Source organism: Glycine soja, chromosome 14, assembly GCF_004193775.1.
Source record: "Glycine soja cultivar W05 chromosome 14, ASM419377v2, whole genome shotgun sequence".
NCBI classification, from domain to species: domain Eukaryota; kingdom Viridiplantae; phylum Streptophyta; class Magnoliopsida; order Fabales; family Fabaceae; genus Glycine; species Glycine soja.
Window position 1 is genome coordinate 46,925,836 of NC_041015.1, and position 12,728 is coordinate 46,938,563.

Consider the following 12,728-nt stretch of genomic DNA (forward strand, 5'->3'; position numbering starts at 1 on the left):
TTTTCATCAACTAGAAGAATTATTTCATTAATCGAGTGCTTATTCATTGCCAATTCCTACAATTTGATACATGGCCATTGGAAATAAACTAGTGCGACCTATACGTATTAAATCATCTATGAAGCTATCTATCAGTCCCCCTAAAAATAATCCTAGTTCAAATATCATGACAAGAGAGAATATCAAGGCGGCGAAAAATATAAGAAAACCACACAAATGTCCACGAAAACGATTTGCTTTCTCAAGGAAATTTCAGCCTCCATCATTGGTGTCCCAAAACTCCGTGATAGAAGAGTATCAAATATCCTTCAACCAATCTTGAACTTAACAGACCAAATAGCAAGGAAGGCACAACCCAGAAAGATGAATAATCAGAAAATTTACCAGACATCTCTAAGATAACGTCCATCCATCTGGAGTTTTTTAACTATAGCCTCTGCCTTTGAAGAGTCCACATTTTCCTGAAATTAAACCCAGAAACATGGTTGTAGACATAGTTCTGATTAACATAAGATGCAATTAGGCAAAAATTAAGTGTTTATTCAATAAAAAGCTTATGTCATAACTTTAACCATGAAACTTATAGGAATAAAAAAAATAAAAAATAAAAACTTATTTTGATAAACTTCATCAAATAAGTTCCCTATAAGCTCTTCCTAACATCCCCATATAGTGTATTAACTGTGAATGACTTCTCAACCAAAAATAAGTTGGACTGAAGAGTCAGAAGAAAGGACAGTATCATAAATTCAATGCTTTGCAAAAGTTTTGAAGTTATACATGATTCAAAGAAGTCAATTGAGTACCCTAAATAAAAGATAAATGTATACCGAGAGCATGAGCAAGTACAGTAAAATCAGCAGATGAATTACAAAACAGGGTCAGTAACTACGGAGGTGGTCCAGGTCACCCCCTAACCTACTCAGCTTCTGAAAACTAAAGTTAAGGCTAAATCAGAATGAAGTGGGAGATAGGGAAAAATGTTCCACAATCAACACACATGCATGTGCATCATGGCAATTATTAATTATTAAAAAGGTTAAATAAAGTTAGAAAAAATAGACATCTTTTCCAGATAATTTTTAAAGCCCCCTAGGTCTATAAAAAAGACACTGCAAAGAAAAATGGACATAAGGGGCAAAATCAAAGGAATGGGTTAATTTTTTAAAAAAAAAATTACAAGAATGGGTAGATTTTGAAAATATTACAGCATATGGGTAAGTCCTGTTTTAAAACATGACTTTAGAACGTTGCATTTTAAAAAAAAAAAAAATAATGAAGTCGTGCTTTGGATCACGAATTCAAGCATTTTATATTTTTTTTTATAGAAGTAGTGTTAGTAGAAACGACTTTAGTATTTTTTTTCTTTTTTAAGAATTAGAGATAGGGCAAAGAGAAGAAGTCCTATGGTAGCACCAAGGATCAAATGATGGCACTTGAAGGGTGAGAAACAAGGAATCTTCCAACAAAAGATATGAGAGGGATGGTGTGGACAATCACAAGGAAGTGCAAATGATATGTGGAACAAGATGTTCCAAGAGATTGTTAAAGTGGCTAAAGAGACGTTGGGTGAATCTAGAGGTTTTGGACCTAGGGGTAAAGAATCGTGGTGGTGGAATGAAAGTGTTCAGAGCAAAGTTAGAGTTAAAAATGAGTGTTTCAAGGAGTGGTCTAGGTGTAAAAATTCTGAAACTTGGGATAAGTATAAGATAGCTAGAAATGAAACCAAAAAGGCGGTGAGTGAGGCAAGAGCCCAAGCTTTTGACGGACTATACCAAGCTCTAGGAACCAGGGACGGAGAAAGATCTATATATAGGCTTGCTAAGGGTAGAGAGAGGAAGACTAGAGATTTGGATCAAGTAAAGTGTGTTAAGGATGAAGAAGGCAAAGTCTTAGTGCATGAAAAAGATATCAAGGAAAGGTGGAAGGCGTATTTCCACAACTTATTTAATGATGGATATGGATATGACTCTAGCAGTCTAGACACAAGAGAAGAGGACCGGAACTATAAGTACTATCGTCGGATTCAGAAACAGGAAGTAAAGGAAGCGTTGAAAAGAATGAGTAACGGTAAGGCGGTGGGGCCAGACAACATACCTATTGAAGTATGGAAAACTCTTGGAGATAGAGGTCTTGAGTGGCTCACCAAACTCTTTAATGAAATTATGAGGTCAAAACGCATGCCGGAGGAATGGAGGAGAAGCACGTTAGTGCCAATCTATAAGAACAAGGGGGATATACAAAATTGTGCAAATTATAGGGGAATCAAGCTCATGAGTCATACCATGAAATTATGGGAAAGAGTGATCGAACGGAGATTAAGAAAGAAGACTCAAGTTACTGAGAATCAATTTGATTTCATGCCAGGAAGGTCGACCATGGAAGCGATTTATCTATTACGACGGGTGATGGAGCAATATCGCATGGACCAACAAGACTTGCACTTGATTTTTATTGACTTGGAGAAAGCGTATGATAGAGTGCCTAGAGAGATTTTGTGGAAAGCTCTAGAGAAGAAAGGGGTTAGGGTTGCATATATTCGAGCTATCCAAGATATGTATGATAGGGTATCGACTAGTGTTAGGACACAGGGTGGAGAGTCAGACGATTTTCCCATCACAATTGGTTTGCATCAAGGGTCAACCCTTAGCCCCTACCTTTTTACCTTAATTCTGGATGTCCTCACGGAACAAATCCAAGAGATAGCGCCGAGATGCATGCTTTTTGCAGATGACATAATCCTCCTTGGAGAGTCGAGGGAGGAGTTGAATGAGAGGTTGGAAACTTGGAGACGAGCTCTAGAAACACATGGTTTTCGCCTAAGCAGAAGCAAATTGGAGTATATGGAATGTAAGTTCAACAAAAGAAGGAGGGTTTCTAACTCAGAGGTGAAAATAGGAGACCATATTATCCCTCAAGTCACACGGTTTAAATATCTTGGGTCTGTAATACAGGATGATGGAGAAATTGAAGGGGATGTGAATCATCGCATTCAAGCAGGATGGATGAAATGGAGAAAAGCATCGGGGGTGTTATGTGATGCAAAGGTACCGATCAAGCTAAAGGAAAAGTTTTATCGGACTGCGGTAAGACCGGCGATTTTGTACGGAACAGAATGTTGAGCGGTCAAGAGCCAACATGAGAATAAAGTAGGTGTAGCGGAGATGAGGATGTTGCGATGGATGTGTGGTAAGACTCGACAGGATAAAATTAGAAACGAAGCTATTAGAGAGAGGGTTGGAGTAGCGCCTATTGTAGAGAAGATGGTGGAAAATAGACTTAGGTGGTTTGGGCATGTAGAGAGAAGATCGGTAGACTCTGTAGTGAGGAGAGTAGACCAGATGGAGAAAAGGCAAACAATTCGAGGCAGAGGAAGACCCAAAAAGACTATAAGAGAGGTTATCAAAAAGGATCTCGAACTTAATGATTTGGATAGAAGTATGGTACTTGATAGAACATTATGGCGGAAGTTGATCCATGTAGCCGACCCCACCTAGTGGGATAAGGCGTTGTTGTTGTTGTTGTTGTTGAAAAAAATGAAATCGTGTCCTGGATCCCGACTTAAGGCATTTAATATTTTTTTAATAAGAAGATAATTTGTGTTTTAAAGTCGTGTTTTAAAACACAACTTACCCATAGGCTGTAATATTTTCAAAATCTAACCATTATTGTAATTTTTAAAAAAAAATTAACCCAATCTTGTGATTTTGCCAACATAAGGTGATAGAGTCATTATTTATTTTCAAAACGATATGGGATTTGCTAACATACACTTGATTTTTGATTGGAGTATGTTCGCAAATCCCTATATCTATATGTGAAGAGATCAAGTTACTCCAAGATTCATCATCTCCACCCTTTATTTTTTTTTTTTTAATCTAATGGTTAAAGGTGAGTTACTCATTAGAACCATTAGATTAAAAGAAAATCAATGGTGAGGATGAAAGGTAATTCTTTTAAAGTTACTCTTAGAGTACCTTGATTTCTCTTCTCTCTCTCTTTATATATATATATATATAAATATATATTTTCTATAACCGAAGTGGACACTTCCAAGCCTTAGGGTTGAGGAAAGGGAGGGATGAAAAAAGACAATTAGGCATCAGCACCTGCTGCTGGACAATGGTATGAAGAGTCCGATGAACATCTCGGGCCATGCCCTTAGCATCACCACAAACATAAAGATAACCTCCCTGAGAAATCAAATTCCACAGATTTGCAGCCTGCACACAGAATTAATGCAATCAAAAAATTTATCCATAGTGCATCTGTTGCCTACTAGGTTGATAATGACACTTACTTTATCCATCATCTTGTGTTGAACATACTCCTTTTCAGGTCCCTCTCTCGAGAATGTGACTATCAACTCTGACAGAGCACCTTGTTCCATAAAATTCTTTAGCTCATCCTCATAAATAAAATCCTATACACAGGAAAATCCCGGATCATTCTAAAACTCCATCAGGATTAAAAAAGCCCACCAAGCAATTATTTTACCATTTGTCGATTCCTACATCCAAAGAAGAGTAATGCAGGACCAAGTTGAACGGCATCCTCTTTGAGGGCCAATCTTTCCTGGGTAAATCAAAGATAATGCAACAATTAAAAAGCAAAGTCTTACCATAAATTAAGTTCCTGGATTCAATGGTATCATGTTATTCAGGAACATTTTGGAAATCTAGAAATTAGTGTGTATTGATTCAATTTATTTTAAAGAAATAATCTCTTATTTTTGCCAATTTTTTAAAATTTTTTTGAAAAATAAGTGATTACTTCCTACAAAACAAACTATATTCCCAAACAAGCATTTAATCCTTTAGGTAAACTAGATTTTTCCAACAAACTAGGAGTTGAATTGGAGCTTCTAATTCTCATAGAATTAGAACTAGATATTTCATATCTTAAGGCCCCGTTCAGTGTGGTTTCCTGTTTTTCCTTTTGAAATTTTTAAAAATCAATATCAGTTTTAGGTTTGAGTTTTGAGTTTCGCTTTAATTTTTTTTTAGTTTTCAAAAAGATGTTACAAATTAAAGATAAATAAAATGAGACAAGCGTTTTATCTTATCTTACTCTACAATGAAATAATGGTGTTGGCAGAGGTAGCGGGGGTGGGAGTGGCGATAGTGGTGGTGTCGGTGGCGGTGGTGGGGGTGGAATAATGGTGTCGACAATGGTGGCACTGGTGGTGGAATGGTGATGGTAATAGCAATGGAATGGTAATGACTGTGTTTTAAAACCCGGACCGACACAACTGGTCAGACCACGACCTGAATTTCTGGTCGGTTCGAGTTGCCTATTGAATCAACCATGCATTGAATTTGGTACAACCCAGTACGACTTGATCAGGTTTGCGGTTAGACTAGTGACCCATTAACTCGGGCTAGGTCATGCCCAAGAAAGGAAACGCGCTAGGTCATGTGGGTCAATTAAGGTTGGATATAAAGTTTTAATTTTTTTTAATAAAGCCCAGGTCATGCGGGTCAATTAGTGACCCATTGGTTTGACCATTGACCTAGTGAGCCAATGCCTTGACCGGGTGAATCAATGGTTCGATTTTTTAAATTATGGGTGATGGTGGAGTGTAATAGTGGCAACAGCAGTGGCAACGACAATGAAGGTAGCACAATAGTGGTGGTGACAATAGTAGCAGTTGAATGATGGTGGTGGCAGCGACACTAACAGCGATAGTGGTGATATCAATTGTTGAATGGTGGTGATGGGGGTGGTGGTGGTGGCAGCGGCAACGGTGGTGGCATGGAATAGTGATAGCAATGGCATCAACAACATTGAAGGCGGCAACAATGGTGGTGGTGGTGGTGGAATGGTGGTGGCGGAGGTGTGGTGGTGGAGGTGGCAACGGCAAGGCGTGGTGGCGGCAGCAACGGCGGGGGCAGGGCGATAATGTGTTTTTTAAAACTAAAAACCAAATTCACAAAAGTTTTTCTTGGTTATGATAATGAATGTAAAACTGTTTTCAAATTAAGTTAAAAACCAATTCAATTCCATTTTTTCTGAACACCTTTTGTTTTGAAAATTGCATTTGAAAACCGAAAACAAAAACTCGCAACCACCCCGAACAAGGCCTTAGCTCAATATTGTGCTTGATTTTACGTACTTATCTTTTTGGTTCCTATGTTTCCTTCCCATCCTTTAGTTTCTATTCTACACCTCCACCCCAAAACTTCCCCTCTTCATTTAATATTATGCAAAAGCTAGCAACCTGATTTCCATAAATATTTAAAAACTCCAAAACATCTGTAAAATGTTAACGTACCTGTAAAAATCCCCTGAAAGGTGCCAGGCCTGTACCAGGACCAACCATAATAATAGGAATGGAATGATCAGCTGGTAACTTGAAGTTTGATGTTCTGATAAAAATAGGAGCCCAACTACAGTCACGGCTTTTCTCTAAGGGAATGGCATTCTGATAATTTGAGAGATTCAGGTTACATATAATAAAGCTTGATTAGCAATTGCGAGCACTCAGAAGGGGGAAATTCACACAAAGATTATGAAAAAAGAGTCCAAGACGTTGAAACAAGAATTTGATAGAACAAAATGAATCCATCAAAAGTTGATACCTTCATCCAGGTTGAACATACTCCTTTGTGAATTCTTCCAGTAGGAGTTGGACCACATACCAAGGCACAAGTTACATGCACCTTTTGCGGGGAAAACCTAGAATATAATAACTAAGCAACGTTATTTGTTGGCCACTTCAATCATAAAACTTAGTTCATATATTTTAGATAGTATAAGATAATCACCTAGGCGAGGATGAAATAGAATAATAACGAGGTTGTAAGTGAGGGGCTACTGCAGCAAAAAACACACCAAGCGGTGGTTTTGCTGACGGAAACTCAGCCATTACCTCAAGGAGACTTCTCTGACTTCCCACCAGCCATTTGGAGTACTCATCCTGGAAAACAATTTTTCAAAACTATTATTAACAGAGGAAAAGATAGAAAAGTCCCAACTTGAAAACAGAAACAGTATAACTCTTAGCAAAATTTTCAACCTTCCCCTGAGGAGATGAGAGGAATGTTAATCTATCTGCTTCACTGGGTTCCGAAGTATGTGCAGCCAGAGCCACTAAAGAAGCCTGAAAGAGAAGCACAGCTAACTATTTCTTTATTTTTCTTAAAAGAAAAATCTATCGAAACATACTGTTATACTTATAACAAGTAAAACCAATTATATACTACATAATAAGAAAGAAAAAAATATGGAAAACAGTCAGTGAAGGTCATATAAAAACCTTGCGTGGGGGATTCAAGAGATCTGCATAATGTGCCAAAGCAAAGCGCAGTGTGCAAGGGCCAGGAAAAGGAGGTGGCAGAGAACTTCCTAGAGGAGTACCATCCTCATTATTAGTGTGAATGGAAAATACCAAATCTAAATCCTGACCCAGCAACTTTCCAGCTTCTTCAACAGTTTCATCGCCGTTTTCAGCAAAAACACCCACATGGTCACCAGTTTCATATCTGAGAAAGATCAAACAAAACCATCCACATGATTACTTAATGGCTAACAACTGAAAGAGAATACTTTCTTATATGCCTTATGAATGATTTGTACAACATATTTATATACAATGTGTTTGAATCAATCTCTAAAAATTAGGAATTAGCATCAAGCTATCTAAGGAAACTATACAAAAAATCAAGGAAATATCACCCTAAATCAGAATAACATTTTAAAACCCATAGCAATTAGAATACTTCCAACCACATCATATCCAAATAGAACTAAATCAGAAAATTGTCACAATAATCCTATCATATCTTTAAAATAAATACATAAATTCTCAAAATATTTTTTTTTTTGCAAAATTTTATTTAAAGATCATAAAAGATAAAACATAATAGTAATTGCCCATGGCTATTTTCTTTCTTTTTTTCTTGGGGCTTGGCCCTGTTATTGTTTTCTTGCTTACCAATAAAATAAGTTTATTCTTTGCCAAGAAACAGATAGTCCAACTTACATTATGCCAGTCCCGGATATGTCAAACTCCAAATGTATGCAAGAACGATCAGACTCAGGTTTGTGAAGTTCTCTTTGAGCGGCAATATTAACCCTTCAAGAAAGATACAACAGTTTCATTGTATCAAGTTTAGTAAACAATAACAACAGCCATAAATCAACATGCACAACTTCAAATACCTGCAAGGATGGTGAATATCAAACACAGCATTACCATTTGCCACATTTAAGTGATTATCATTGCAAGATGTGACGGTGGAATCATGAATAACCACTCGATATTCAGGAATAGCAGCCTTATAAGGAGTAGATACAGTATTTACATCATCCTCATCCCGGAGCAACTGATCCAACTCAGACCATAGAGATTCCTTCCTGCAAAGGAAAAGCAAATTCAGAAACATTCTAAATGGAGAAAAGCAATAGCCACACACCAAATTTCATACAATTTTTATATATTCCCCAGTGAATCTTATGCATAACAGGATGACACTTACCAAGCAACAAAATCATCCTCAATGGATTGATCGTCATCACCTAGTCCCAATGGAACAAGACGCTTTGCACCTGTGCAAAACAAAAAGCCTGCATATAAGATATCTATGCAAAGTTGAAAACTACTTTAACACCATTTAAGACTCGTGTAAACCTAAAAACATAGATTCATGTTTTCACTTCCCATAAATATAACTTCTATGTATTTAAATTTTAAACATAAATTCGCAAAAATTTTAAATCTACACTTTAGCAATACAAGTTCTTCCTATATTGTTAAAAGATAAACTATACTTGTAATTGTATATAATTAAATTCCATCAATAAGACATAAGTGAAGTCTAGTAAGTGGGCTAGGTATATCTGGAAGTCAATCAATATATATAACAAAATTTTCCAACAAATATTTTATAGTATTTTCTGCAAGTATCAGAACATTTTTCCATCCAATAGATTTCTAGTATCAAGTATGCCATACTGCCATACTAAAAGCTTTGGATCTAACATACTAAAGCACCAGCCCATGCTAAGCTAACAAAACAAAATCACACAAGAAAATAAATGGATTTTGGGGAGGAAAACAAACATCTTCACCACAAATGACAATGATGAATAAACATATCAAGCCCCTCAGCTGTTCCCAGGTAATAATGCCAGCAGAATCATGCAATAAAAAAGGAGCCTATATAACAATTTAATTTTATGAGCTCACAAGAAAATACAGATGATGAGATAACAGACCTTGCTCACTAAGTTCTTCATCAACTATTTTACCTATCTGTTTCAGAAGAAAACAAGATCAGATGATGAACTGCTTTTGTCAAATAAACAAAATTAGAATCATCTGAATTTTACCTTATTAAAATGTTCATATTGCCGGTTACCTAAGCCAAAAACACCATACGTGAGCTGTTGAAGCCAGATACCCCTCTCGTCTTTACCCTAAAATTATGTCTCCAAAACTTAGAATCCTTTTTATGCAGAGCCATGAGAGAGAGAGAGAGAGAGAGACCAAATCTTGAATTTCTTAGAAGAGTGATGTAATACTACAAACCTCAGTAAACCATTTGTAGAATCTTGCAGCATTGTCAGTTGGCTCTCCATCTCCATATCTGCCATGTCAGGTCCAAATGCATCAAATACAACAGATTTCAAAATAACAACAATAACATAATAATAATAATGAACTTCAAGTTTTCAACCACTTTTCATGTGCATAATTCTTACGTTGCCAACATGAAAAATGCAAGTGACTCTTTCTTCAGCTTCTCTTCATATTGATCATCATCCATTGCATAGTCATCCTAGTTCAATTTATATACATCAAATACTTAAGCCACATCCAGTAAGCTACATTTTACCATTTGGAGTTTCTATAGAATAATTCCACAGGTCACTAGTTCCGAAGACTCTCTGAAAGTCCCCTTAACAAAAACATTTTAAAAAGTACCACATTTTCCCTACTACAACCATAACAAAGGGATTGCCAAAATTTCATCCCAGGCCAACTTACCAGGTCAGCAACTTTGACAGCTGCTTTTTCATACCTAGCCTTGATCTCCTCTGCCAAAGCCTATAATAAAAATATAAAGAGCAAATAAAAGTAGTGTTATATCATATACATGCTTGACTGCAGGTATAAATACAAAGTGCTCTTAGGAAAACAACAAAATACCCCTTTAATTCAAGCTTTTTGGAAATAGTGGCATTAGCTTCATCATTACAAAAAGGTATTATTTCATAATGGTTTTCTAGCTAAAATTAGAAAATGCCATAATTAGTCCACTATGAAGATGTAATTGCAGGGAGTCATTTCCAAATTGACACCACCAGCATCCTTTTTCTTGTGGTGCTCTTAGAATTTGAAATTAGGGCCTAACTCTAACCCACAAGATCAGCTTGTAACGTGAGGAGTACAAAGTCTTATGACATTTTCCAAACTTTAATAGAAATACCATTAGGACTAACGATTTTACCATTATTCATCCTCTTAAGAGCTTCTTTTACCTCCAACTCGAATTTTCTGATGGTAGGTCAAATTGTGTTCGTCCTCTTGGATTTCTAATCCTTCTATATTACAGGATGATCCTTACCCATCATTAAAAGGCTTATAGAAAAAGCTCTCCACCTATCTTTGATATCTTGGTGTATAACCAAAACTTTTCCTTCTTCATCCTTGATATATATTACTTAGTCCAAAATCTCTTGATTTCCTTTTTGTATTTTTGGCAAGCTTATATATATCTTCCATTCTCCATTCTTAGCCCCCAAGATCTCAGTAAAAATCCTTAAAAGCTTTGGATTGTCCCTTCATGCAAAATTTTCTTTCTCTTATTTCTAACTTTCATTTCTGTCTCACCCCACTATCCGTTATTCTTCTATAGGGGTTTTGAGGTCAGCTGTTCCGCACCAGGATCCGGGATTGAAAATGCTTGAGTTGTCACCACTTGATTCTTGGATTTGTAACTTTTCAGATTTATTGTTTACAACTCTTAAAAAAACATTAAAGATCAAGACTCTGTTGTGTAATAAAACTTTCTCGTGGAATTACCTTGCAATTATAGCAAACTCTTTTATCAGAACTCCTTATAAAAAAGAAATTAATTTGTGACCTTGAGGTTTGACTCTTATAAGCGATTAGATGTTTCTCTCACTTCTTAAAACAAGTGTTTATAATATTGAAATCATATACCATTGAGAAATTAAGAACAGATTACCCTTTTTCATCTAGCTCTCTAAAGCCAAAACCACCCTGAGTTCTTGTAAATTGCCTTACTTTAAATCTCGTCCTGTAAGAGTCTTTTCTTGCGCAAAACCTTGAACCAACCCCTTCAAATCTTCCAAAAACTTTTCTTTCAAAAGTGTCTCACAGTTCTACTTGCGGTGCATAAGCATTGATGATACTGGCAATCTCCCACTGAACCATTAATTTTGAAGTTAAAAAGTGGCCCCAGTCCACTATCCGAATCACTTTAATTTTACACTTTAAAAGCAAATAAAGAAATATTCCCTCAAGAACATTTCCAGGAACAACTAACACTTTATATCTATAATCAATTCAACGAAATTGAAAAGCAGCAACCAAAAATCACCTAAAAAAAGTGGCAAAAAAGTAATAAATATCCACACGCACGCACCTTGGCAAAGCCCTCAGCGGTACCAGTTTGAGTTCCGAAGAAAATGGCAACTCGGGTCTTCCCCGAACCAGCATCGACTTCGTCTTCTTCATCTTCCTTCACCAGCAACTTCGGCACCGCGAGCGGCTTCTGCTCCTTGCTCCGATCCGAAGATTTCCTCCACACGAAAACGAGAAGCCCGATCACCAAGGCGACGGAAGTGGCCGCGATCACCATCACCGAATCGGAGACCGAAACGCCCAGCACTGACTCCACAACGGTTCGCACCAGCTCGGAATTCGAAGCCATCGAAGTCAAACAAACAAACACTCCGAATTACTAACCGAAGCTCAAATTCAGAATGTCTTGGTTTCACTGTTCGGTGAGTTAGTTCCTTCTCTCTACCTCGTGTGCAGTGCACTCCTCTTACTCTCTCTCTCTATATATATTATCGCTTTCGGTTTCGGTGTGCGAGAGAGAGAGAGAGAGAGAACCCGAGAGAGAAGAGAAAGCGAGTGATGGTGGAGGTGGTTGAGCGCGGCACAGAGTGAGAGAGAGGGAGGTAATGGTGTGGACTGTGGAGCGAAACGGGTGCGTTTTGTCTTGAGTGGACCCACGCACGAGGGTGCAAAATTGGGACGCTTTCCATTTTTTAATGTATTTTTATAAATAAAAAATTAATTGGGCTCGTTTTCTAAGGGAGAGGTGATGATGGCGTGGCCTCCTTGTTTGGTTTGGTTGCTTTTTGCAGTTCCAAGGCAAGCATTGACATCGATGACATGTGACGTGCTAAATATTGGTGCTTTATTTTCTCAACAACACTTTGCGTAAATGCCAAACCAAAAAATGTTACGTGAACATCTAATATACAATATGTTGTTTGGCATCTAAGAGGAGGAAAAAAAATATATAAATATCATTTCGTATGGGGAAAAAACAAAAAGAGAATGAAAGTTTTAAATTAAAGTGTGTAACTTATTTTATTATTTATTTATTTTTTATCTCTTTTTCTATAAACAAATGAAGTCATAAATATGATAATATTTATAATGTAGTTGTAAAAAAAATCATATTAAAAATGTGTTTATGTATTATTACTCAATACAAATATGTCATGTTAAAGTTTGTCTTTAT

The 12,728-nt window shown here is 36.8% G+C and overlaps 1 protein-coding gene across 2 annotated transcripts; it reads right to left on the reverse strand.

Annotated features, from left to right (window-relative positions):
- Positions 1 to 12,179, reverse strand: LOC114384507 (NADPH--cytochrome P450 reductase-like). Of its 2 annotated transcripts, XM_028344176.1 has the most exons (19): positions 11,616 to 11,757; positions 11,196 to 11,395; positions 9,992 to 10,051; positions 9,706 to 9,782; positions 9,533 to 9,590; positions 9,334 to 9,420; positions 9,220 to 9,256; positions 8,481 to 8,550; positions 8,164 to 8,358; positions 7,985 to 8,077; positions 7,259 to 7,484; positions 7,019 to 7,102; positions 6,768 to 6,919; positions 6,582 to 6,678; positions 6,275 to 6,424; positions 4,498 to 4,575; positions 4,301 to 4,423; positions 4,110 to 4,223; positions 75 to 461 (listed from the first exon to the last, which is right to left on the reverse strand). In XM_028344176.1, the coding sequence occupies exons 4-19, from the start codon at positions 9,768 to 9,770 to the stop codon at positions 381 to 383; spliced, it is 1,710 nt and encodes a 569-aa protein (XP_028199977.1). In that variant the 5' UTR covers positions 9,771 to 9,782; positions 9,992 to 10,051; positions 11,196 to 11,395; positions 11,616 to 11,757; the 3' UTR covers positions 75 to 380. The 2 variants fall into 2 exon arrangements, with proteins under 2 accessions (XP_028199976.1, XP_028199977.1); XM_028344175.1 differs by lacking the exon at positions 11,196 to 11,395 and having other exon boundaries at positions 1 to 461; positions 11,616 to 12,179.
- Positions 12,180 to 12,728: the final 549 nt, after the last annotated feature.